Source organism: Ornithorhynchus anatinus, chromosome 11, assembly GCF_004115215.2.
Source record: "Ornithorhynchus anatinus isolate Pmale09 chromosome 11, mOrnAna1.pri.v4, whole genome shotgun sequence".
Taxonomy (NCBI): domain Eukaryota; kingdom Metazoa; phylum Chordata; class Mammalia; order Monotremata; family Ornithorhynchidae; genus Ornithorhynchus; species Ornithorhynchus anatinus.
Window position 1 is genome coordinate 3,929,711 of NC_041738.1, and position 26,357 is coordinate 3,956,067.

Here is a 26,357-nt window from a genome sequence, read left to right on the forward strand (position 1 = left end):
GGACGGGATGCGGTGGGCGGGGCTTAGTCTGGCCGGGGTTCGGAGGGCGGGGATTGGCTGGCGGCGCTCGGTGGGCGGGGCCCCGCCCGACCCGGAAGGCGGCCGGCAGGCGTGGCGCATGCGCGAGGGGGAGGCGCGGCGGGCGGCGGCGGCTTTTCCGGCCGGTCCTCGTGCCCCGCCCCGCCCGGGCCCCCGTCGCCATGGGCAACGAAGCGAGCGCCGAAGCGGAGAGCCGGCCGGCCGAAGCGGGGCCCTCAGGTGGGTCCCCACCCCTGACCCCTGACCCCTGACCTCTGACCCCTGAGCCCTGACCCCTCTCCCCCCCCAGCCCGAGCGCTTCGCCCGGGGCTCGGCCCCCAGTCAGTCCTCGATCGATACCACTGATTGATCGGCCCGCAGATGATGACTGTATCGGTTAAGCGCTGGCTGGGGGCCGATCCAAGGTGATCGGGGCCCCCGTGGGGCTCACCGTCTTAACCCCCACGATGATAATAATGTTGGTATTTGTGAAGCGCGGACTGGGTGCAGAGCACTGTGCTAAGCGCCGGGGGAGATGCAGGGTCATCAGGTGGGCCCACGTGAGGCTCACCGTCTTCATCCCCATTTGACAGATGAGGTCGCTGAGGCCCAGAGGAGTGACTCCCCCACGGTCCCCCAGCTGACGAGGGGCAGTGCCGGGATTCGAACCCACGACCTCTGACTCCCCAGCCCGGGCTCTTGCCACGGAGCCCCGCTGCTTCCCATTTTACAGAGGAGGGAACTGAGGCTCGGAGAAGTGCAGTGGCTTGCCCAGGGTCTCCCAGCAGGCGAGTGTAGAAGCAGCGGGGCTCAGTGGCAAGAGCATGGGCTTTGGAGTCAGAGGTCGGGGGTTCGAATCCCAGCTCGGCCACTCGTCAGCTGGGTGACTTTGGGCAAGTCACTTCACTTCTCGGTGCCTCAGTTCCCTCATCTGGAAAATGGGGATGAAGACTGGGAGCCCCACGTGGGACCACCTGATTCCCCTGTGTCTACCGCAGCGCTTAGAACAGTGCTCTGCACATAGTAAGCGCTTAACAAATACCGACGTTATTATTATTAAGTGGCGGAGGCGGGATTAGAACCCAGGACCTCTGACTCCCCAGCCCGGGCTCTTTCCACTGAGCCCTGCTGCTTCTCTATAGGTGCTCCTGGGAGGTCCCGTTCTTTCAATATGAACTCGTAGCAGATCACAGTTTCTGAGGTGATAATAGTAACGTTGGTATTTGTTAAGCGCTGACTCTGTGCAGAGCACTGTTCTAAGTGCTGGGGGAGACCCAGGGTCATCAGGTTGTCCCTCGTGAGGCTCACAGTCTTCATCCCCATTTGACAGATGAGGGAACCGAGGCACATAAAAGTGAAGTGACTTGCCCACAGACTGACAGGTGGCAGAGGTGGGATTCGAACCCATGACCTCTGGCTCCCAAGCCCGGGTTCTTTCCACTGAGCCACGCTGCTGCTCCGTCGGGGGCATCCGTCACTCTCCCCAACAATAATGTTGGTATTTGTTAAGCGCTTACTCTGTGCAGAGCACCGTTCTAAGCGCTGGGGGAGATCCAGGGTCATCAGGTGGTCCCACGTGAGGCTCGCAGTCTTCATCCCCCTTTTACAGATGAGGAAACTGAGGCCCAGAGAAGAATCATGTTGGTATCGGTTAAGCGCTTACTATGTGCAGAGCACTGTTCTAAGCGCTGGGGTAGAAGTGAAGTCACTTGCCCACAGTCACCCAGCTGACAGGTGGCAGAGCCGGCATTCGAACCCATGCCCTCTGACTGCGAAGCCCGGGCTCTTTCCACCGAGCCACGCTGCTTCTCTAACAGCGTTTGGGAGGGGGAAATGGAAAGACTCTCGGAAGAAGGACCGTCCAAAAACTTTACGCGGCCCCTTAATGAGCCATCGGGGAATGGAGCCGAAGGGCCCCGGAGCCACGTTAGCAGACGGGGGGTGACGGGGACGATGTCGCCTGGGGGTGCCCGCCGAGACCCCCCCTCACCCTAGGGCCTAGAATCGCGCACCCCGAGGGACTCGGGGCTGCAGGTTCGGTGCTCAGTGGAGATCGGCGGGCGAAACGAGGCCGGGTTGTTCCCGGGCACGCACTAGTTCCCCCTGAGAAGTGCCGGGGTACCCTAAAAAGAAGCTCAGTGGAAAGAGCCCGGGCTTGGGAGTCACAGGTCACGGGTTCAAATGCCGAGTCTGCCACTTGGCAGCCGGGTGACTGGGGGCGAGTCACTTCACTTCTCTGGGCCTCAGTGACCTCATCTGGAAAAATGGGGATGAAGACTGGGAGCCTCACGTGGGACCTGATGACCCTGCAGCACTTAGAACAGTGCTCTGCACATAGTAAGCGCTTAATACCAACATTATTATTATTATTATTACTGCAATAGAGCCAAGGAGCAATCTTTGCTTGACCCCAAGAGGAAATGTCATAATGGTAAATGTGATATTTAAGCGCTTACTAGGTGTCGGGCACTGCGGTGGACACAGTCCCCGTCCCACGTGGGGCTCACGGTCTTAATCCCCATTTTACAGATGAGGGAGCTGAGGCACAGAGAAGTCAAGTGACTCGCCCCCAGTCACACAGCTGACAAGTGGCAGAGCCGGGAGTCGAACTCATGACCTCTGACTCCGAAGCCCAGGCTCTTTCCACTGAGCCACGCTGCTTCTCTACTTGGTAGACATGTTCTCTGCCCCCAGTCAGCCTCAGTTTCCTCATCTGAGAAAGGGGATTTCAAAATCAGTGCTCACCTCCCAAGGGGTTTTTAGCCTAGGACTCTTGGAGATACGAGGCCTTATAATCCTACTCTACCAACAAGCTGAAATGCCAGGCCGAAGGGACTAACTCGCTACGGCCTTTTCCAGTTTCCCCTTCTCCGGCCAAGCAGAGAGCAAAAATGGACGACATCGTCGTGGTGGCCCAGGGGACGCAGTCTTCGCGGAACGTCAGCAACGACCCCGACGTCATCAAACTGCAGGAGATTCCAACGTTTCAGCCCCTTTTGAAAGGTAAAGGATCGTAGAGCTCTGAGGGACCGGAAGAGAAGCGTGGTGGCCCGTTGGAAAGAGCCGGGGAGTGGGAGGACCTGGGTTCTAATCCCGGCCCCGCCCGACGTTTGCTGCTTGACCTCGGGCCGGTCGCCGAACATCATGGCTTTGTGGCTAGAGCCCGCGCCTGGGAGTCTAATCCCGGCTCCGCCACGTGTCTCCTTTGCGACCTTCGTCAGGTCACTTCACTTGTCTGGGCCTCAGTTACCTCATCTGTAGAATGGGGATTAAGAGTGTGAGCCCCACGTGGAGCGGGGACTGTGTCCAACCTGATTAACTTGGACCTACCCCAGCACTCAGGTCAGTGTTTGGCACAGAGTAAGTGCTTAACAAGTACCGACGTGGCTCAGTGGAGGGACTCCGGGCTTGGGAGTCAGAGGTCAGAGGTTCGAATCCCGGCTCCGCCACTTGCCGGCGGTGTGACTTTGGGCAGGTCACTTCACTTCACTGGGCCTCAGTTCCCTCATCTGTCAAATGGGGATTAAAACTGTGAGCCGCACATGGGACAACCTGATGACCTTGTATCCCCCCCGGTGCTTAGAACGGTGTTGGGCGTAGAGTAAGTGCTTAACAAGTACCTTCATTACTATGATGAGGAGCATATATTGAGGAGCAGCATGGCTCAGTGGAAAGAGCCCGGGCTTTGGAGTCAGAGGTCATGAGTTCGAATCCCAGCTCTGGCACTTGTCAGCTGTGTGACTGTGGGCAAGTCACTTAACTTCTCTGTGCCTCAGTCACCTCATCTGTAAAATGGGGATTAAGAGTGTGAGCCCCACGTGGGACATCCTGATTCCCCTGTGTCTACCCCAGCGCTTAGAACAGTGCTCGGCACATAGTAAGCGCTTAACAAATACCAACATTATTATTATTATGATGATTATTCTCTGTGCCTCAGTTCACCCGTTCTCCTTCCTGCTTAGACCGTGAGCCCCGTGCGGGACGAGGACCGCGTCCAACCGGAATCACTAGTCTCTACCCCGGCGCTTAGGTGGCCTCGAGGCGTGGTCTTTGAGCCAGCCGAGGACCCACCCGGCAGCTCGTCCACAAAGGTGTCACGGGGGCCGGGGCCAAAACCCCACCTACGAGCCCTTTGCTCGCCCCTCGGCCGCACGGCCAATAAGCGCCGCCAGGGAAGGAAGGTAAATCGGCCCAGACTGTCTGCTTTAAAGGAGGCGGCGAGCTGATTCATTAATTCGTTTATCCAGTTGTATTTATTGAGCGCTTACTGTACGAAGCGCTTGGGAGAGTACACTGTAATAATAAGCAGACACATTCCCTGCTCCCAGTAAGCCTACAGTCTAAAGGGGGAGACGGACGTTAATATGAATAAATGACTTGTTTGAAGCTCACTGAGGGCAGGGAATAATAATAATGTTGGTATTTGTTAAGCGCTTACTATGTGCCGAGCACTGTTCTAAGCGCTGGGGTAGACATAGGGGAATCAGATTGTCCCACGTGGGGCTCACAGTCTTAATCCCCATTTTACAGATGAGGGAACTGAGGCACAGAGAAGTTAAGTGACTTGCCCACAGTCACACAGCCGACAAGTGGCAGAGCTGGGATTCGAACTCATGAGCCCTGACTCCAAGGCCCGTGCTCTTTCCACTGAGCCACGCTGCTTCCCCAGGGAATGTGTCTGTTGATTGTCACGTGGTACTCTCCCAAGTGCTCAGTGCAGTGGTCTGCACACGGTAACGCTCAATAAATACAGTCGAGTGAATTTGGTCTAGGCTCTGCCCGTCTCGGACTGGCTGTAAGGACCAGGGCCGTAATAAAATCATAATAATGCGAATAATAAATATAGTTAAAATAACATTTTCATTTATAATAATTTATAATAATATAATTATTATATTAACATTAGCATTTGTTCTATGTTATATTAGTGAATACATTGTATAATAATACGTTACAAAGTAGTAGTACAATAATAATCACGGTATCTGTTAAGCACTTACGATGTGTGAAGCATTGTTCTGAGCGCTGGGGTAGATACAGGTTGATCAGGTCGGATACAGTCCCCGTCCCACATGGGGCTCACACTCTAAGTAGGAGAGGGAACGGGTATTAAATCCCCATTTTACAGGTGAGGAAACCGAACCCCAGGAAAGATAAATGACTTGCCCAAGGTCACGCAGCAGGCAGTTGGTAGAGCCTGGTGGGTGCTCAATAAATTCCATTACTGCTTTTCTCGGGCCTTGTTCAGTCTGCGGGGACTTCTCCTGCTGGTAGTGACTTGCCCAAGGTTGCACAGCAGGCAAGTGGCAGAGCCGGGGCTAGACAACCCAGGTCCTCCGAGTCCCAGGTCACTGGGCTTCGCTGCTTCCCTACTGCTCCTGATGGGGAAGAGAACCCACAGCACTTACGTGCATATCCGTAATTTAATTGTATTAATGTCTGTCTCCCCCTCTAAGGCTGTAAACTTGTTGTGGGCAGGGAGTGTGCTGTTATATCGTCCTCTCCCTAGCGCTTAGTACAGTGCTCTGCACCCAGTGAGCGCTCAGGAAATACGAATGACTGTCTGGGGCCTGCCGGATGAGGTAAGGGTGGGTAAGACCGTCAAGCAAATCACTCGGGCAGTGGGCAGATATTGTGGGAGGTAAAGGGAGGAGGGTTTGAGGGGAGGATATGGAAAAGTCACAGAAATCCCAAGAAAGGGCGAGAGTCTCAATTCTTCCATCATTCTAGTCGATTGCTAGATTTTTTGCTAATCTGGAAAATCCCAATCTTTCAGACCGCCTGACATGGCTCATGGATTGTTGCCCTTCTTTTTTTTTTTTTTAACTGACGGTGTTTCCAAGCTGCAGTTATTTTCCAAGTGCTGGGAGATCTTCTTCAGTCCCGTAATTAACAGAGAAATCACTTCACTTCTCTGCGCCTCAGCTGCCTCATCTCTAAAGTGGGGATTAACTCTGTGAGCCCCACGTGGGACCCGCGTCCAACCTGACTTGCTTTTATCCCTAGACCGTGAGCTGATCGTGGGCAGGCACTTTCACTCTTTATTGCTGTATCGTACTTGCCCGAGCACTTAGTACAGTGCTCTGCACACAGTAAGCGCTTAATAAATATGATCGAATGAATCTTGGCCAGCGCTAAGGTGTGTGCCGTATAGTAAGCATTTAACAGAAGCCATAAAAAAGAAAAAGTTAAGCCCTAGTGCCAATAGACCGAGAGGGATTTCCTTCCTCTGGCAATTTCTGGCCGTTTTTTCCCTCAAGATGGCCTCCTCGTCTAGGATCCTACCGGCCGGCCGCGGCCGCTTTATGGTCCCGCTCTTTGCTGGAGTTTCTGCCACTAGATGTCACGAGAGCATAAAGCACCCGTCGGCTGGTTGAAAATCTTCTTCCAGCCTCACCCAGAGGAACTCGATTTTGAAATTAGAGAAATAAGACTTGCATCATGAGACAGGCTGGAGAGACACCTGATCTTCCCGAGCCAACCGGTTCCCTGGCTCGTTTCGGTCACGAGTCCGTCGTGGCCTTGCACTCTACCCCCCGTTAATAACGAATCGTCCTCCGTCGGGACGGTTTTCGCTCGGAATCAAGAGGGAGAGAGATGCGGGGGAGCTTCTCTGCCTCTAGATCTGTCCAGCATCTTCCTCCTCTTGCCCTCGGGATCCCGACGGATGCCCTTTTCTGGCCACGACAGCAGGAGAGACTCAGGGCAGATGCGGGGGAGGACTTGCGGACCGATGGGTCGTCGGACATGGGAAAGGGATTCTGAAGGGTCTTTAAGAAAAGGATAGACGTCCCCCTTCTGGGTTGGTCTGGGGCAGTCCCGGGTGTAAATGCATGAGATCTGGGTTGTTGCCAGGGAGGTGAACTTCTGTGGCTTGGCCAGTTTCCACCTGGACCCCATCTGACCCATAGCTCCTTGGAGAAAGACTGAGGCAGCTTGGGGAGAACCCTGGTCTCGAGGAGACCCCGCGGGTAGGCTGCTTCCGGACTCCTTGTCGCCCTAGGGAAGCATCTTAGTGGCAAGAGCCCGGGCTTGGGAGTCAGAAGACGCGTGTTCTAATCCCGCCTCCGCCACTCTGTCTGCTGTGTGACCTTGGTCAAGTCACTTCACTTCCTCTGTACCTCAGTTACCTCATCTGTAAAATGGGGATGAAGACTGTGAGTCCCGGGTGGGACAACCTGATTACCTTCTGTCTATCCCAGCGCTTAGAACAGTGCTTGGCATATAGTAAGTGCTTAACAAATACCAGAGATACTAATTATTATTATTACTAGGGCCGGGAGTTCCTCTGGGACCATCTCACTGCTCCTCCGAGGATCTAAGCCCCTCCCCCGGAGAGCCCCCACACCCTTTAGGCTTGCGGGGAGGGAAAGCAAGGCTCCACACTTGGCCCGGCTCTCACAGGTCACGAGACCGGCAGCACAGCGAGGGCTGGGTTCGTCCTCACCAACGTTACAGCAGCCAGAGCCACAGGCACAGCGGTGACCTTCCCGACGGGCTCAAAATTGAGATGGCCTCTGGGTCCTTCCTGGGTTGGAGGGGGAGCTGCTGGGAGTCCCGGTGGTGCGGAGACGAGGAAGCCCCCCTCCCCGGCGGAGGGCCCCGGAGGTCAGGAGTACAGAGAAATGGCACGGCCTAGTGGATAGAGCCCGGGTCCGGTCTAATCCCAGCTCCACCACTTGCCCCCTGGGTGACCTTGGCCGAGTCACTTCACTTCTCTGGGCCTCCGTTCCCTCTTCTGCAAAATGGGGATTCAGTAGTTCCCGCTCCTACTTCGACTGTGAGCCCCGTGTGGGACCCGATTAGCTCGTATCTACCCCAGCACCGTAGTACATTGCTTGACAGACTGTGAGCGCTGAAAACATACCACCGTTATTATTAGTACAGGGGAGCGGCGGCAGGGCGGGGAGGGGTTGCCCCCGTCACCTACCATCAAACGCGGTCATCCCGAAGGTTGGAGAGGGCTGGTCGTGGCGCAACCCAAACGGGCGTCTTGAGTTTGTTTCCAGGAGAAAAGGCAGGGAGGGACGGGAAACCCGAGCCATTTCAGCAGATGCTATTCTGAAAGTCAAGTAGGAAACCGAGTCAGACGGAATGTACTGTAAGGCGCTTAGTACAATGCTCCGCACACAGTAAGCACTCAATAAATACGAGAGATAATACCGTAGAAAAAAAGGGCGGGCCTGGGAGTCAGAGAAGGTGGGTTCTTATCCCCGCTCCACCACTTGTCTGCTCTGTCACCTTGGGCAAGTCATTAACTTCTCTGTGCCCCAGTTACCTCATCTCTAAAATGGGGATTAAGATTGAGCCCTTGTGGGACAGAGTCTGTGTCCAACCTGGTTATCTTGTGTCTTCCCGAAGTGTGTAATACAGTGCCTGGCACATGATAAGTGCTTTACAGATACCATAAAAAATAAAACAAAAACCTCAGGTAGAAAACCGTTCGTCTTCAATGCCACACACTCCTTGATTGTCAAGAAGAGCTAGGCCAAAAGATGTTAGTGTTTGTTCGACAGTGCCCTGTTTCCTTCTTTGGTGGGTTCAGTTCAGCAGGCACCCCCAGCCCTGGCTCCTCAAAAGTCTCTACGTTCCCTTTATTTACCCTCCCCTCAGCCCCACGGCACTTACGTACCTAGACGTAATCTATTTATATTAATTTCTGCCTCCCCTTCTAGACTGCAAGCTCTTTGCGAACAGAGACTGTGTCCACCATCTCTGTTTTATTGTACTCTCCCAAACGCATAATATCATGTTCTGCACACAGCGCTCAATAAATACGATTGATCGATTCTGGGCTTGGATGCAAGTGAACAGAGAAACTCGGTGAGATACCAGAAACCCGAGTAAACCGAGTGAGGTTTTTCTCTCGGGCAGACCTCAACCTCCCGGCAATGGCAGACAGTGACTCTCCCCCTGCTTCCAAGCCTTATTGAGGTCACATCTCCTCAAAGAGGCCTTCCCTGACTAAGCCCTCCTTTTTTCCCCACTCCCTTCTGCATCGCCCCGACTTGCTCCCTTTCTTCATCCCCCCTCCCGGCACCTCGGCGCTTATGTCCATATCTGTCATTTATTTATTTATACTAATGTCTGTCTCCCCGTCTAGACTGTAAGCTCACTGTGGGCAGAGAATGTGTCCGTTTATTGTTCTGTTGTACTCTACCAGGCGCTCAGTCCGGCGCTCGGCACACGGTCAGCGCTCAGTAAATACGATCGAATGAGTGAATGGCACCTGATCACTTCCCCTCCTTCTTCTTCTTTTTCTTCCTAGGGCTTCTGAGCGGCCAGACGTCCCCCACCAACGCCAAACTGGAGAAGCTGGATTCTCAGCAGGTGCTGCAACTCTGCCTCCGCTACCAGGACCACCTGCATCAGTGTGCCGAAGCAGTGGCCTTCGACCAGAACGCCCTGGTTAAAAGAATCAAAGAGGTAGAAACCGTCGCGGCTGCTTCCCCTCCCTAAGGGAGAGGGGCCGAGGGCCGGGTGGGGTGGACCCGGAGGGAGGGGGGGGCGTAGCAGGGGCGCGAGGTGAGGCTTCGGAGCGTATTGGAGCCGTAAAGGTGGTAAGCTCTCCGTGGGCAGGGGACACGCCCAGCAACTGTGTTATTTTGTGCTCTATCCGCTAGGCCACGTTGCTTCGTTTAGACTGTGAGCCCGTCACTGGGCAGGGATTGTCTCTATCTGTTGCCGAATTGTACATTCCAAGCGCTTAGTACAGTGCTCTGCACATAGTAAGTGCTCAATAAATACTATTGAATGAATGAATAGTGCACGGTCAAAGCGGCTCCCAGGTATGCCGCTCTGGCCGGGTCTGGAGACGGTCCCGTCTCGTCTGAGCCGTGACCTCCCCGAGTCGCAGAAGTGATTTGGGCGGCCCTGGGACCTTCCCCGTTTCGGCCAAGGCAGGAGGTAACAGTTGAGGGCTCTGTCTCCCCCTCTAGACTGTAAGCTCGTTGCGGGCAGGGAATTTTTCTGTTTATTGTATATTGTACTCTCCCAAGCGCTTAGTACAGCACTTGGCGCAGAGGAAGCGCTCAATCAATACGATTGAATGAATGAATGAAATTAGCAGGCCCCCTCAGGGCCCTGGATTCGGTCCCACGGGGGCTCTGGCCACCTTACGCAGTCAACAGCACGGGGCAAGGAGGTGTGTGACTGAGGGCTGGCCCCGTGGGGTCGGGGGTGAGCGGAAGCAGGGACCACCTGTAGCCCAAGCAGAGGGAGGGGAGAAAGAGGCTGTTTTCGGGGGGCCGTCTCCCCCTCGTAGCTCCCCATCCCTGGGGACGTTGTCTGGGCCCATTCATGAATTCAGTCATATTTATTGAGCACTTACTATGTGCAGAGCTCAGCGCTTGGGAGAGTACAACAATCAATAGACATGGTCCCTGCCCACAACGAGCTTACAGTCCAGAGGGGCTTAAGATGACACCCAGGATTCTGCCCTCCCGTAAAAGGCAAACCCGGGAGCCCTGACTTCGGCAACAGAGCCTCTATGAAACCTCCCTCGGAGGGCCTAGGAAGTCGAGTCGCTTGAGGTTTGTCCGTGGAGGATTTCGTTGCTCTGTTTCCTGTCCACGGGCCAGTGCCGCCAAAGGGGACTCTGAGAATGTAGAGTCGGCTACGCGCGCTTCCAAAACGAGTGTTGAAATTCATCATTTCCAGATGAACAAAGCAGAGGATGTAGTTTGGATCAAAGAGCCACTGACTGATATTATTCCAGACGTTTCCTGGCAACCCAATTATAGAGGTTCAAGGAAGTAACCTGATGTTATATGTGATGAAAGGTGGGAGGAAATGAATTACCAAAGGGAATACGGATTAATGAAAGCTCAACATACGGAGCAGCTGAAGCCTCCTAAATGATAGCGTCCGTAACCCCCCCGAATCCTGATCGAAAGGAAACTCGGCCGTAGCTGTCGCTGTATGGAAAAAGGTAGACGACGAAGTTGTACGCACACCTGTCTCGCCGAGTCGGTGAGTCCTGGGGATCAGGGGTCTTGAGGTTTCCGAGTTTTTAATCGATCGATCAGTGGTATTTGTTGCGCGTTTTCTGTCTGCAGTTAGTGGGACCAAGCAGTATAGTTAGTAGACACCTCCCCTGCCTACAAGGAGCTTGCGGCCTAGAGCGGGAAATAAATATTAAAATAAGTTATGGGTAAGTACATAAGGGCCGCGGAGCTGAGGGTGGGGTGACTTTCGAGGTCTTAAAGACCCCCTTGGCCATTAACGGTGCCTCCTGTCTTCTGGAGGCTACCATCCCTCCCCCCTGCTCTGACTCGGGAAGGAGCACTTAGGTGCATATCTGTAATTGTATTTATCCCTTTGCTCTTCCCCACTCCCATCCCCAAAGCACTTATGTACATATCTGTAATTTTATATATTCCTACTGATTTCTATCTCCCCGATTCTAGACTGTGAGCTCGTGTGGGCAGGGAGTGTACTGTTTATTGTTGTATTATGCTTTCCCAGGCGCTTATTTCAGTGCTCTGCACAGAGTAAGCGCTCAAATACGACTGCATGAAAATTTAAGGACCCGCAGCTGCTTACGCTGCCCGTGATCCCAAACACCTCTCCTTTTTCTCTATTATCTCATCTGTAAAATGGGGATTAAGACTGGGAGCCCATGTGGGACAAGGACTGATTAACTTGTATCTACCCTAATGCTTAGAACGGAGCTTCAAACCTCACAAGGAAGAAGCAGAATCACAGTAATAATAATTATGATATTTGTTAAGTGCTTACTCTGTGCCAAACACTGTACTAAGCACTGGGGTGGATACGAGCAAATCGGGTGGGACGGAGTCCCTGTCCCGCGTGGGGCTCACAGTCTTTATCCCCATTTTACAGAAGAAGTAACTGAGCCCCGGAGAAGCGGAGCGACTTGCCCGAGGCCACTCGGCAGACAGGTGGCGGGCCCCGGATTTGAACCCGGGTCCTTCTGACTCTCAGACCCACGCTCTATCCGCTAGGCCACGCTGCTTCTCTTTTGAGCACCTACTGTAGGACACTGTACTCAGTGATGGGGAGAGTACAATTTAACAATATAACGAGGCTGGTGGACACGTTCCCTGTCCACAACGAGCACACAGTCTAGAGGAGGAGACAGACGTTATTATAAATAAATTACACCTATGTACATAAGTGCTGTAGGGCTCAGGGAAGGGTGAATAGGGGGTGCAAATCCAATTGGAAGGGCGAGCGTAGAAGGGAGTGGGAGCAGAGGAAATGAGGGCCTAGTCAGGGAAGGCCTCTTGGAGGAGATGGGCCTTCAGGAAGGTTTTGAAGGGGGAGAGAGTCGTCGTCCGTCGGATATAAAGAGGGAGGGCGTTCCAGGCCAGAGGCAGGACGCGGGCAAGAGGTCAGCGGCAAGATAGACAAGACGGAGGTACGGTGAGTAGGTTGGCATTAGAGGAGCGCAGTGTGCGGACTAAAAGTAGGAGAGCAGCAATAGACTCCAGGGACCTCAACTCTGCCGTCCCAGAGAGCCGGCGAGCCGGCAAGGGATTGTTGGGGGAGCGTCGTCGTGTGTCTAGGAGATTCCCCACCCGGCTCGCTCCAGCCCTCTGTCTCCCCACCCTTCGGACTGGTTTGGAAAGGGATGAGCCCAGCCCTGATCCTTGCCGCGCGTGTTTTCACGTTAACCAGATGTCATCTACAAAGGGTGACTTCATCCCAGAGTCATGGAAAACAGACGCCTTTAGGCAAATAATTGATTCTGCCCCCCACCCCTTTCCTTCAAAGCAAAGGATTACTTCACAGCTCCCATAAAACACGGACTGAAGAGAGCGGTTTGTCTAGCGAGCCTGTGGCTTTTCCTGTTAACTGTTTGAATGTCTCTCTTCCCCCGCCTCCGAGAGCGAGGATCAAAGAGGCCGACTGGCCCGGAACTTAGTGGTTCTGGATTTTCTGGTTCGGAAGCTCGGGGGATCGGTAGCCGACGGAAAAAGAAGTCGGGTGTTGGGTCAAAACCCAGAAATGGCCTAGCCAACGACGAAACTCATATCCCCTTGGAGGTCAAGGTGGGCTGATCCAAAGGCCCCGAGAAACAGCGTGGCTTAGTGGAAAGAGCACAGGCCTGGGAGTCAGAAGATCTGGGTTCTGAACCCGGCTCTGCCGCATGTCAGCTGTGTGACCTTGGGCAAGTCGCTTCACTTCTCTGTCCCTCAGTGACCTCATCTGTAAAGTGGGGAATAAGTTGGAGCCCCTTGTGGGACAGGTACTTTGTCCACTTGATTACCTTGTATCTACCTGAGTGCTTAGAACAGTGCTTGGCACATAGTAGGTGCTTAACCTGTACCATTATTAGTAATAATAACAATAATAATAATAATAAGGGCCCAGTCACCACCTATGGCCGAATCAGCAATGGCGCGGTCTGGAAACGATCGCAGCATCTTGGATGTGTATACGGTACTGTTCTTAGAGGGGGCACTCAAGCCTCTCTCTGCCGGGGGCGGTTCTTTAAGGGGTTCTTGCCTAAGTAGGATGATAATAATAATAATAATGGTATTTATTAAGCACTTACTATGTGCCAGGCACTGTACTATGCGCTGGAAACTCCCAGCCGGTGCGAACAAGACCTACTGAGTTGTCTGACTAGTACAGGACTTTAATGGGGAACAATTAGCCCTCCATTGCAGCTTAGTGGATAGAGCCCGGGCCTTGGAGTCAGAAGGAACTGGGTTCTAATCCTGGATCCGCCACTCGTCTGCTGTGTGACTATGGGCATGTCACTTCACTTTTCTGGGCCTCATTGACCTCATTGGTAAAATGGAGATTAGGAATATGCGCCCCATGTGGGACATGGACTGCGTTCAACCTGATTAGCTTGTATCTACCCCAGTGCTCAAGTCAGTGCCTGGCACATAGTAAGCACCTTTGACAAATGCCATCAAAAAAAAAGAAAAACAAGAAGTGTTCACTCTTTCCCCTGCCACAGCAGCACTGACCAGAGCAAGGACCAGGCCCCCTGGGCTTGTGAGGAAAGGGAAAAAGACTGGCCACTGAAATGTCAGGTGACTCCTTGAAGATACCCTTTTTTATGGTATTTGTTAAGCGCCTACCATGTGTCAAACACTGTTCTAAGCACTGGGGCAGATACAAGTCAGGTTGGACACAGTCCCTGTCCCGCCCTTGTGGATCCTAAGTTTCCTGTGGGCAAGAATCACCTCTACCAATTCTGTTGTACTTTCCCGAGTGCTTAGAACAGCGCTCTGCACACAGTAAATGCTTACTAAACACCATGAATTGATTATTTACCCACAGAGTTCGGTCGAGGTGGCGAACAGCTATCCGAAGGCTGAACCTGGGATTTCCAGTTGATCAGCTTGATCCCTAGTGGACTTTAGGAGTAGCTGGAAGTTTGAGAAGTTGTAATCTCGTTGCAGGATGCTTTACCTTTATCCCTTTGGTGCTCCTGATTTTGGTCAGAGCCGGTGGGGCACTCGACGACGTGGGCCGAGATGAAACCGGGGGTCCAGGATTGGCCTCACCGTCTGTCTGCCCACCTGTCTATCCAGCCAGGCAAACCAAGCAGGCCAGGGGCCAACCCCCTGGGTGGAAACGGACGATTCCCAGCTCAGCCAAGGGCTTTGTCCTGTTTGGATGATGAGAAATCAATCATTTATTGAGTGCTTTCTGTGCGCAGATCACTGTACTGAGCGCTTGGGAGAGTACAGTATAACAGAGGAGGTAGACACATTCCCTGCCCACAAGGAGCTTACCGTCCAGAAGGGGAGACCGGCATTAATATGAGTAAATTACGATATGCATATAAGTGCCGTAGGGCTGAGAGCGGGTTGAATAAAGGGTGTAAACTCTAGTGCGAGGGCAAAGCAGAAAAGAGTGGGAGAAAACGAGCTGACCTTTAGGGTCAGTGACTGCACCTCCCCACCGCTCTCCCTCCCTCCATCCCTCCCCCGGCACTTCCCGTCAGCCACGAGAAGTGGGTGGGCAGTCGGGGGGCTGGGGCCAGGCCCGCTGGTGCCCGCGCCTGAGCTCTGAGATAGAGGTTGGGGGGCGGGGGGGGGGGCGTGGCATTGGCCGGAGGGACGAGGGAGAGCTGCCCCGAGCCGGTCCAACTTGGGACTTAAAGGGAAAGACGGACGCACACCGATCTAGGAACCCACACTCGCTTGCTGGACAGTCAGACACGGGCAGACTCGTGCTGATGTAGAAACACACACCGGTCCGGCCAACGCCTCTCAAAATCACATCCGGACACGTGGGCACAGATGGGCGCGCACACACATTCTCTCTCTCGGTTGGATTCCTGGGTAGGCGAAAACAAAGTTAACGAAGCAGCGAAAAAAGCAAAACCTCGACGGGAACGTCATACGGTTGTTGCCCAAGCCCCTTGAGTTTCAGACTAACACCTCACCCAAATGTTGATTTCTGCACTAAACCTCATCCTCCAAGCCACAGAGCTGCGGGCCAGGATGCGTGGGGCTAGCCCCGGTCGGACGTCGACCACCCGGCTGAGATTTGGCCTCGGCCCACGCCGTGTCAAAATGGGACAACCGAGGGGAGAGGGAAGGCGGATTCCTGCTCCGCGCAGCCCCTGCTCCCCACCCCCCGGGCCTCCCCCCGAGAATGAGCGCGTCTGTGTTTTTTGAGGGGGGGCGGCGGCTTGTGCGTGAGGGTGTGGGTGTCAGTATGCATGTGGCGGGGCGAGGCCGAAGCTTGGACAAAGCCCACATTTACTGGTGTCTGTTCTTTGCCATTTTCATGTGGGCTTAGCGGCATGGGCCCAGAGCGGGCCTGCCGAGAGACGAGCGGCAACATTCGTTAGCCTCAACCCAGGCCAGGAGACCCCGCCTCAGGCGGGCCCGGGGTGGGGGCGGCCGGCCCGGCCCCGGTCGAGTCTGCGGGGAAGAAACCGGACCAATCCAAGCCCGGCGTGGGCAGAAATCCGAGAGCCGTCATCTCCGAGGCAGGCAGGCCCGTGGGCGTGTACCGGGCCTAATCTCCGGGTCTCCTGACTGCCCGGGGCCGGGTGCACGAGGGTGCGTGCCAGCCTACGTGCACATGGGTGCGCACAAGGGTCCGTGGGTGTACGTGCACGCAAGGGTAAATTATCCCCATGCGCTTCCGGGACAGGTATCAAGGACGACGGGTTTGGAGGATTTAGCTAAAACGGGAGAGGGGTCGGGCAGGGTCGTTCCGGCGAAGCCATCTCTGTGGAAGGAAACGTGGAGGGAGAAGGTGGTGATTACGATGGAGTGGGGCCATCTAACGAGCCTTGCCGTTGGTTCCAGGGATTCCGTCGGGCTCCTAGGGGAGAGTTTCTAGGCGCTGGATCGAATTCCCTTCCATCCTGGGCAGGCCCTGTGGGCCAAGCACTGCAGTAAGCTCTGTGGTAGATATAATCAGATCGGACAGCAATCCCCATCCCATGCAGTCTAAGGGGAAGGGAGGAGGAGAAAAGGTGTGTAATCCCCATTTTAGAGATGAAGAAACTGAGGCGCGGTGAAGTTAAAGTGAACCGCCCCAGGTCACCCCGTAGGCAAGTAGCAGAGCCTGGTTGAGAACCCAGGTCTGCCGACTCCCAGGCCTGAGCTCTTTCCCCTAAACCTTCCCTAACGCTGAACCGTCGAAGCCAGGAGCAACCCTCTAAGGACTCGGGGAACGTTCGGAAGAAGTAAAAGCTCCGCTTCACTTCTCTGTGCCTCAGTTACCTCATCTGTAAAATGGGGATTAACTGTGAGCCTCACTTGGGACAACCCGATGACCCTGTATCTACCCCAGCGCTTAGAACAGTGCTCTGCACATGGTAAGCGCTTAACAAATACCAACATTATTATTACTATTATTTCCTACCTTTTGCTCAGTCTTTCGGGGTAAACAGACACAAACCAATTCCTCTAGCCTAATTAGGAGTAAGAGGAGGAACGTTAGACCCAGTGAATACACAAGTAGATGAAAAACAAATAGATCGATTCACGATGGGACGGCATGATTGTAACGGGGTGTCTGGCGCACATGGGGAACCGTGCTGGGAAGGCCACTTGGAGGAGGAGGCTTTTTGGGAGGTTTTGAAGGGTGGGGCGGTTTAAGGTGCGGTTCGTTGAAGCCGAGCTGGAGAGGAGGGAAGAGGAAAGCTGAACGATGGTTTGGAGACGGGAGAGCGTGGGACGCTGAGGAGAAAAGAGCGGCAGCCGGAGAAGAGTGGCAGGAAACGGAGGAGTCCGGGGGATCGAGCCCATTAAACAGAAGAGGCCGCACCTGGCCCTAATACAGTCCCCGGGGGTTTTGCCGCCAGTCCCGTTTCCATCCTCTGTCGGGGCCCACCTTGACTGATAATCCAAGCGTTTATCCTCTCCCTCCTTGATGACTTATCGGCCTTCTTCCTGACCTCCCGCTTCCCGTCTCTCCTCTCGAGTCCATACTTCACACTGCTGCCCGGATCATTTTTCTACAAAAACGTTCGGTCCATTTTTCCCCAATCCTCAAAAACCCCCAGTGATTGCTCACCCACCTCCACATCAAACAGAAACTCCTCAGCGTTGGCTTTAAAACATTCAGTCACCTTACACCCAACCTCACCTCACCGCTTTCCTACCCCAACCCAGCCCACACACCTTGCTCCTTCAATGCCAACCTCCTCACCGTACCTCCATCTCCTCCGTCTCACCTCCGACCCCTCGTCCACGTTCTGCCTCTGACCTGGAACGCCCTACCTCTTCGTATCCGACAGACGATTACTCTCCCCATCCTCAAAGCCTTAGTGAAGTCACGTCTCCAAGCAGCCTGCCCGGACCGAGCCCTCATTTCCTCTTTTCTCACTCTCTTCCGCGTCCCCCAGCCCTCGTGTACGTGTACCTAATTTATTCATATTAATGTCCGTCTCCTCCTCTGGACCGTAAGCTCGCTGTGGGGAGGGGACGTGTCTATTGTACCGTCAAACTCTCCAAAGTGCTTTTTATCGCGGCCCGCACCCAGTAGGCGCCCAATAAATACGGTTGACTGATTGCCCGCCGGCTTCCTCTTCCCCAGATGGACCTCTCGGTGGAGACGCTGTTCGGCTTCATGCAGGAGCGCCAGAAACGCTACGCCAAGTACGCCGAGCAGATCCAGAAGGTGAACGAGATGTCCGCCACCCTCCGCCGCATTCAGATGGGCATCGACCAGACCGGGCCCCTCGTGGACAGGCTCAACTGCCTGCTGCCCCAGAGCGAGAGGCTGGAGCCCTTCAGCACTCACCCCGACCGCAAGCTCCAGTCCTAGCCGCCGCCCGGTCGGCCGAGGGGAGGGGAGAGGGGATTCAGCGAGGCCCTGGCCGGCCGAACCCGAGCCCGGGGGCAGCCGCGCACCGGGAATCAGAGACTGGGAAGTGCGGAGGCGGCCGGTGAAATGGGAGGGGGACGGGGACCGGGAAGGGGGACCGGGGAGGCCCCGGCCCTCACCCTCACTCGGATGAGAGAGTTTATAAGAAGCTGTCGAATGAACGGAACTTTCACCCCAGCGTCCGTGTGGTTTGCCGACCTCCGAGCTTCGGCGGGGCGTCCCCCATCACGGCTTCTCGTCCCCCGCCCCCCACCCCGGGGCCGTCCCCCGCCCCAAGCGCCGCCGGCCTCGGGGGCCGCCGCCCACCCCCGACTGTCCCCGTGGGCCCCGGTGGGCGGGGGGTGGTTTCCAAGTCCGGGTCAGGGAGCCGGGCACATCCCCACCCTCCCCCGGCGCACGACGGGTCTTCGGCCTCTTCCGGCACCACCCGCTGTGCCCCTCTGCGGAATTTCTACAGTCGTCTTCCTGCCCATATCCTAAAAGAACAGTTGGGGCCAAAGAACCCGACTGACTCTCCCCACCTCTCCTGCCCAGAGGCAGGAGTCCTCAGATGAAAGATCGAAAAAAGGGGCGGGGGGCCAGTCTGAGCAAAACCCACTTAGCCATTACGGGTCAGAACGGGAGAGCGGCAGCCAGCACCCCACCCCACCCCGTCCGTACCCGAGTCAGGGAGCGGATGGGCGGAAGGGAAGATCGGTGTGTCCACCGGGCCCGGGGCCCCTCCGATTCCAACCACACGCAGCGCTTCTCTAGAAACAGTACCAGTTCGGATTTTATTTCAACATATTAACGTACATGTGATGCTCACGACACATCGAAATGAGAAACGCAATTCTGAACCGCGAAAGAGCTGGTCTTCCACCAAGCAAACATCTTCATACCAAACATCCCTCTTCCTCTTTCCTGAAAAGGCCAACGGGAGGGTGGACAGGTGGGTCTCTCCCACTGTCCCATAGCTTTGTGGACGGGAATGGTGCGAGTGTTCGTATGTGTGAAAGAGAGAGCGACGAGGGGAACGCCAGCGTCTGCCCATCCAACGCTGCAGCCCGGTGCCGGGGACCGCGTCCCATTTCCCAGCGAGTCCCGCGGCTACCCACATCCAGGCCGCTTTGGACCCAGGCGCCACCTGCACGTTCAGGGATCCGCCCCCCCTAGCAGAAGGTGGAGTCCTGGCCTCGACCCCAGCCCCAGCCCCGTCCCCCTGGGCTGGGAATCCCAGGAGCATCACCCCGCCCCAGCAACGGGACCCAGCCGCCGACCCGCGGACGAGCCTTTCGGTCGAGGGGGCGAGGATGCGCGGGACTCCAGCTAAAGCTTGTCCCAAGGCGCCCGTCGCCCCTGGGAAACTTGCCCTGGTTTCTGCTGTGGCAACGGTAACCCTACAGCGACGCCCACTCTGAGAGCCCGCGTTCCCCCTTCCTCCGTCCCGGGCCGGCTCCAGTTACCTTTTGAGACCGGGGCAACCGTGGACCGAGGTGGGGCTTGGCCTCCATCCCGGCAGGCCCCACCGGTCCCGGCCAGTTTCCAGCATTTCCCTCCCCGGGGCCCGGATCGAGCCTCCCGCCAGGCACGTGTCCCGGTGAGTGGGCTAGAGGCGGAGCCCACGCCATCGCACCCCACTCCACCTCAGCCCTCCGGCCTCCCGGGCACTCTCCCGGCGGGCACTCTCATCCGGAGCGAATTCCCTGCGGTCGGTGGGCCGGGAGTTGGCCGGGGGTGGGGGCAGGTCCCACGATGGGGACGGCCCCGCTCTCCTACCTGACCCCTGCAGCCGGGCCACTGGCCACGGAAGTGACTCGCCCGCCGGCTCCCATCTCCACTTCCTCCTCCCCGGTTGGAGAACCCGGACCGGTCCAAGCCCCCCGGCGGCCTCGTGGGCCGCCGGCCCGGAATGACCGCGAAGAGCAGCCGCCGGTGGATGGGGCTCCCCCGCTGCCCCTTCACAGGAGTGCGGGGGCCGAGAATTCAACAGTTTCACCGTCTTAGCGGGCCCGAGGGACCCCGGCTGGGTAGCCAGCGGCCGCGGGTGACGGTCACTACTAGGACCAGTGGCCAGCTCCGCAGGGACGGGCTGAGAAGCCACGGTTTGAGGGCATCCTCTCTGGGAGGTGAGGGTCCCCCTGCCAACTGCCTGACCGGCCGGAGTCCAAACCCTCCACCGGGACTGGCGTCTACCCTCCTCCCCTCCCCCCCGCCGCCGGCTCGGACCTCGGGACGCAGGCACGGTCGGCTCGCCGGGGCCGAGCCCGGCCGGGGCCGGAACGGGCCAACTGGGCACCCCCGAGCCCCGCGCCAAACCGCCGTCCGCTCCTGAAACCCTCTCTTCACCCCACGCTCACCCAGGACGCCCTGCCCCGGGGGCCCCATTCCGCCCCCCGCCGAGGGGTAAGGTGCATTGATCGGGATCCGGCAGGAGCCCCTCCCCGGCGGCTTGTCCGCCCACCTACCCGGGGAGGAGGAGTCTGCCCTTCCACCCAGCCGAAGGGCTGGAACAGAGACACGGGTGGTGGGGGGAAGAGTGCTGCTCGACCCGGCCCCCGCCCCCCCAACTTCCAACCGCTGGGGGTCGGCCCCCAACTCTCCCGCTCGATCCACACGCTCACCCGGACACACATACGCGCACGCGCACACCCACCCACGCATATAGATTTCAGATTTACAGGGAATTTTCTGCCGAGACGGGAGGGGGATAGGTGGCGGGCGGAGAGTGCCGCCCGCCCTCCCACCCCCCCCCGCCCAGCCAAAGCGGGTCCCCCTCAGGACACCTCGATGATCTCCATGCTGCCGGAAAAGCTGGCCTGGCCGCCCCCCGCCCCCAGTTCCTCCCGCGCCCGGCTGTCCGCCAGGATGCTCTCCCCAAATTCCATCTGGCAGCTCCGGCGCTTAAACTGCTTCTCGAAGGAGCTCTCCTCGTGCCAGCTCCGGCGCGAGTCGGCACGGTCCCGGGGCTTGGGGCGCCGGCGCACGGCCAGGGCCGGGTCCCCGCCTCCGCCGCCCCCGGAGAGCTGGCCGCAGCTGTAGGCCGAGCAGGCCGCGCCGCCTCGGTACAGGGCCGAGGCCGAGCAGAAGCGAGAAGGTTCGGGGGCGAAATACCAGCCGGCGGCGGAGGCGGCGGGCGGGGGGCCCTGGAGGTCCCAGCTCTCGAGGCCCCGCCCGGCCGCCGACTTGGCCGGGGGCTGCCGGCTGCCGTGGAAGCCCAGGGGCCCTCCGGTACGGTAGTTGTCTTCCACGCTGCCGCTCCGGTGCAGGGGGGCCGGCGCAGGCCGCGGGGAGGCCGGGCCCCGGACGTCCCGGCTCTCCGGCGGCCGGGCGGAGGGGCCGGCCTCCTCCTTGTCCGGGCTGCTCTCGGGCGTCTGCTCCGACACTTCCCGCACCGGGGAGAACTGGCCCAGCTTGCCGCTCCCCTCCAGGGCACCGGGCGGCTTGTACAAAGCCACAGCCTCGGAGGAGGAGGAGGAGGAGGAGGAGGAGGAGGAAGAGGAGGAGGAAGAGGAGAGGAAGGCGTGCCGGGAGCCGGCCGTCCCGGACACGCAGGACACGGACTTGATGTCGAGGGAGAACGAGCGCTTGAGTTTGTTGCTGTCTTCCAGTCTGTCCGAGGCCACGTGCAGCCCGTTGACGCCCTCGAGCAGGGAGTCGTCAGCGTCGGCGTCGTGGTCCTCTCCGCTGGCCGCGGGCCCGCCGCCGGGCTCGGAGGCCGGCGTGGGGTCGGGGCCGGGGGTGGTCCCCGCCCGGGACCCGGCCTCGCTCGCCCGCTCCAGGTGCCGGAGCTGCAGTTTGCTCCTGGGCCCGAGGGCCCCGGCCTGGCTCTGGATCTTCCTCTCGTAGTCCAGGAGTTGGCCGAGGAAGTTGAAGTTGGGGGAGATGGTCGGCCTCTTCTCCTTGACGAACCTGACGGGAGAGGGGAGACGGTGAGGCGGATCGAAGCGGGCTTCCCGGAGGGTCCAGCCGCCTAGCCGCCCGGCAGGAAGCGCCACTCGGCCTCTCAGAGGGCTGGAGCCATGGATGCCAGGGACCTTGCCCAGGGAGGAGGCGGGGGGAAGAGGCCAGGGTCTCCAGCAGGGAGGCCCCGGGGCCCTATGCTCGACTGCACGGCTCCCACCAACCGAGAGCAGTTGAAAACGGCGGCAGCTCCCGCCACCCAACGGTTCTCCAAGATATCCCGGCAGCCGAGCTCCGGCCGTTCCTCGGCTCCCAGCCGGGCCTCACGGGCTCCGCCTCAAGGGGACTCGGGGGCAGCTGGGCCGGGTGGGCCCCATGGGGGCAGAGAAAAGCAGTGGGGAATATAGTAGGCTGCTCCTGGCACGGCTCCCTAGGAGGGCTTGTCTCATCCCCGGTAACGGATATGCTGGAGTGGGGCAGGGAGCTACTCCGGCCCCCGCCCTGGTCACCCAGCCTCCTGGACCTGGAGGTCCACGTGACCGGAGGCTCCAGACCACCGTGAGGCCCGGGGTCCTCGGGCCCCCGTTTCCCCTTCATCTCACCGACCCTTCTGCCGTGCCCTCCTCCTCCCTGCCCACGGGAAACTAGCCGGCCTTCAATCCATCCGTGAGGTTTACCGAGCACTGCGCTGAGCACTTTCAGCTTTGAGGTGACAGAGAGGGAGGCTGCCGCAGCCCATCCTTAAGGACAGCGTCTCGACTTCTCGAGAAGCAGTGTGGCCTAATGGAAACAACGCAGGCCTGGGAGTCTGAGGACTTAGGTTCCAATCCCGGCTCCACCACTTGCCCGCTGGGTGACCGTGGGCAAGTGGCTATGATTCTCTGAGCCTCAGTTTCCTCAACTGTGAAATGAGGATTCGCTACCTGATCTCCCTCCTACTTAAATCGTTAGCCCCATGTAGGGCAGGGGCTGTGTTAGACCTGATCGATCTGAGTCTGCTCCAGCGCTTAGAAGAGTGCTTGACACATACTAAGTGCTTGACAAATACCATGGGGAAAAAAAAGTGGCTCCTTTTGAGGGCTGGATTTCACATTTTTCTTTCTCGTGGTGTGTGACTCTGTTGTCTGTGCCTGCCCTGTCCCCCTGAGGCTGTGAACCTGGTAGGAGCTGGGGCCAGGTCTGAATGGACCACCCTGGTCCCACCCCGGGGCCTGGGCATCGTCCCTAAATGCGGTAACGACAAAGATGACAACCACAGCAGTGGCCTCAGAGTTCCTTAACCTGCCCCAGGACCCCTAGTCCCACCACGTCTCCCCGCTCCTGGAGGTCATCCTGGCAACCCTCGGGTGCCTCGGTCTCCCCTCCAATTCCAAACGGCGGCAGAGAGGATCCACGTGGCCCGTCTCTACCTCACTTTCCTCGTAGGGCTCGGGGAGACCCATGGGGGGCAGCCCGCGCAGTGACCGTTTACCGAGTGCCACCGCCAGGTTTTCTCCGGCCGGCCGAGGGACCAGTTGGCAAAGTTGGAGGGGCTGGTCTACGCTGACCATCCATGGGGGTGGCGGGAAGGAGTATGGCAGCTGCCCAGCCCAAGTGCCTTCCTGGTGGGCCTGACTCCTCTTGAGCTCCTGGCTGAGGCTGGCCCAAACCCTTCCCTCCCTTCCTCCCTCCTCGCGCCGGCCCGCCGGCCCTGAATCGCCCACGTCCACAACCGCCTCGCCCCCAAGCCCCCTCTCCGCCGCTCACCTGTACGCCTCGTCCAGGGACACGTCCATTCTCTTCATGATGTAGGCGATGGCGATGGTGGCCGAGCGCGAGATCCCGGCCAGGCAGTGCACCAGCACACAACCGTTGCAGGCCTTAGCTCTTTCTGTGGAATGAGTCGGAGTCACGGGGATCACCGGCGGGGGCCGCTCCTTCTGCCCACTGGGAACCAACCGCCCATCCCACCAGGACTGCTCACGGAGCCCGGGGAAGTCTCCTTGCGGACCCAGGCATCAAGGGTCCAGCTCCTCCCCGGACCCCCGAGGGAGCTGCCCTGCTCTTCCCCTGCCCCTCTGCCATGGACTGAGCGTGGTCTCTCCAGGAGGGCGGGTCGCTCTGTGGTCTTCCCGAGGACCAACCGCTCTGGTAACCGAGCCTGCCCGGCCTCCGCCATAGCGGGGCCGGGCCGGGCCGGAGAAGGCCAGTGAACCAAGCAGCAGGAAGGGAGCCCCAGACTCGGACGGACATCCCCTTTCTTGGCCGCTTTCAGCGGTCCGTGGCCCTGTCCAAGCCCTCTTGGTGACAGGGTCCGAACAGTCAGTCATTCAAATGTATTTATTGAGCGCTTACTCTGTGCAGAGCACTGTCTTAAGCGCTCGGGAGAGTACAACATAACTGCCACATTCCCTCCTCACAACGAACTTAAAGTCCAGAGAGGGAGACAGACATTAATATAAATAAATTATAGACATGGACATGAGTGCTGTGGGGCTGGGGGAGGGGATGAATAAAGGGAGCAAGTCAGGGTGATGCAGAGGGAGTGGGAGAAGAGGAAAGGAGAACACGGTCAGGGAAGGCCTCTTGGAGAAGATGTGCCTTCAATAGGCCTGAACGGGGGGACAGTAATTGTCAGATTTGAGGAGGGTGGGCGTTCCAGGCCAGAGGCAGGACGTAGGCGAGAGGCCGGCGGCGAGGTAGACGAGATCAAGGTACAGCGAGAGGGTTGGCATTAGAGGAGCGAAGCGTGTGGGACGGGTTGTAGTAGGAGAATAGCAAGGTGCAGTAGGAGGGCGGGGACAGGCATGGGCAAGTCCACTCCCATTGCCCCAGACCACTCTGGGGAACGGGCACGGGCCCCAGTGGAACAGAGTTAGGCTAAGTCCCCGTGGATCCAGTCAGCCCAGCATAACCCCTGACCCCGAACGAGGCCCAACAGGCTCCATCTCGCCCAGCACCCCCCCGGCACCCCTGGGGTCGGGCTGGAAGATTCAGCGCGATGGGGCGGGGCAGGCGCTCACCGATAAACTCCACCGACCGGTCCAGCCAGGGCAGGATGGTCTCACAGAAGCTGTCGTTCACCGGGACGCGCAGGAAGTGGGACTCGGGGATAAAGTCGGGTTTCGGGCACGTGTTGCTGGCGTTGAGGACGAAGCAGATACCGTTCTGTTGCATCAGCTCCTGCAGCCGGGGAGGAGCGGGGTGGGCGGGGGCAGAGGTGGAAGGGGACACGACCAGGTCGTCACCGAGAACGATCCTGAGGGCGGACCTCTCGGAGGTGGGGCGCCCCTACGCCTCACCTTTCTGGGTGATCCCAAAGAGGGATGTTAACTCCCTCGCCATCATCGACTTTAATCAATGGTATTTACTGAGCGCTTACCATGTGCAGAGCACTGTACTAAGCGCTTGGGAGAGTACAATACAACGGGAGCATTTGACGTTAGTGTTGAGAAGCAGGGTGACCCAGTGGAAAGAGCCCCGGCCTGGGAGTCGGAGGACCTGGATCCTCATCTCAGCTCTGCCCACGGCCGGCTGCCTGACTTTGGGCAAGTCATTTCACTTTTCGGGGCTTCAGTTTCCTCTCTGTAAAATGGGGATTCAATATCTGTTCTCCCTCCCGCTTAGAATGCGAGCCCATGTGGGACAGAGACTGGAGCTGACTTGATTACCTGATATCTACTCCAGCACTTAGCACAGCACTTGAGACATAGTCAGCACTTAATAAGTGCCATTATTATTATTATTATTCACTGCCCAAGAAGGAACTTCTGGATTCTGCCCGGTATACCTGAACGCCCTGCCGAGGCCAGAGAGAACCCAGGAGAGCTCTGAAACCAACCTAAAACAGCTCTAAAACCTGATGCTTCAGGACTGAAGGCTATCAATAGCATTTACTGAGTGCTTACTGTGTGCAGAACACTGTACTAAGCGCCTGGGAGAGTACAACAGGATTAGCAGATACATTCCCTGTCCATAACGAGTCTAGAGAGGGAGACAGACATTATTATGAATAAGTATTCTATAATATGTAATTTAAAGATATGTTCACGAGTGCTATGGGGTTGGGGGTGGGGAGAACATCAAGCGTCCAAAGATTAGGGTGGACAAAGCAAGTCTGGGCTGACGTCCCACCTGCCCGGGGGTCACGGGGGGTGTCCAATCACAGGAGCCAAGAAGGCACCTTTTGGGGGAAT

General features: G+C 57.5%; 2 protein-coding genes across 5 annotated transcripts in view; one reads left to right on the forward strand and one right to left on the reverse strand.

The window, feature by feature from the left end:
* Positions 1-165: 165 nt before the first annotated feature.
* BORCS5 (BLOC-1 related complex subunit 5) lies at positions 166-18,477 on the forward strand. Its single transcript, XM_029074406.1, has 4 exons — positions 166-258; positions 2,878-3,021; positions 9,287-9,444; positions 18,010-18,477. The coding sequence occupies exons 1-4, from the start codon at positions 201-203 to the stop codon at positions 18,238-18,240; spliced, it is 591 nt and encodes a 196-aa protein (XP_028930239.1). The 5' UTR covers positions 166-200; the 3' UTR covers positions 18,241-18,477.
* A 2,547-nt stretch (positions 18,478-21,024) lies between these two features.
* DUSP16 (dual specificity phosphatase 16) overlaps positions 21,025-26,357 on the reverse strand; it is a 34,263-nt gene continuing 28,930 nt past the window's right edge. For all 4 annotated transcript variants that reach the window (XM_029075454.2, XM_029075451.1, XM_029075453.1 and 1 more), the window contains exons 5-7: positions 25,185-25,344; positions 23,929-24,052; positions 21,025-22,191 (exon numbers count right to left, since the gene is read on the reverse strand). In XM_029075454.2, coding sequence (XP_028931287.1) covers positions 21,057-22,191; positions 23,929-24,052; positions 25,185-25,344 — 1,419 coding nt within the window. In that variant the 3' untranslated portion in view covers positions 21,025-21,056. The remainder of the gene's footprint in view (positions 22,192-23,928; positions 24,053-25,184; positions 25,345-26,357) is intronic.

What these genes read in the sequence shown, in the direction of transcription:
- BORCS5 (XM_029074406.1), top strand. Translation starts at nt 201, where the DNA reads ATGGGCAACGAAGCGAGCGCCGAAGCGGAGAGCCGGCCGGCCGAAGCG. An exon ending in GGCCGAAGCGGGGCCCTCAG is followed by an intron (nt 259 to 2,877) that starts GTGGGTCCCCAC and finishes GGCCTTTTCCAG; the next exon opens with TTTCCCCTTCTCCGGCCAAG. An exon ending in TGGTTAAAAGAATCAAAGAG is followed by an intron (nt 9,445 to 18,009) that starts GTAGAAACCGTC and finishes CCTCTTCCCCAG; the next exon opens with ATGGACCTCTCGGTGGAGAC.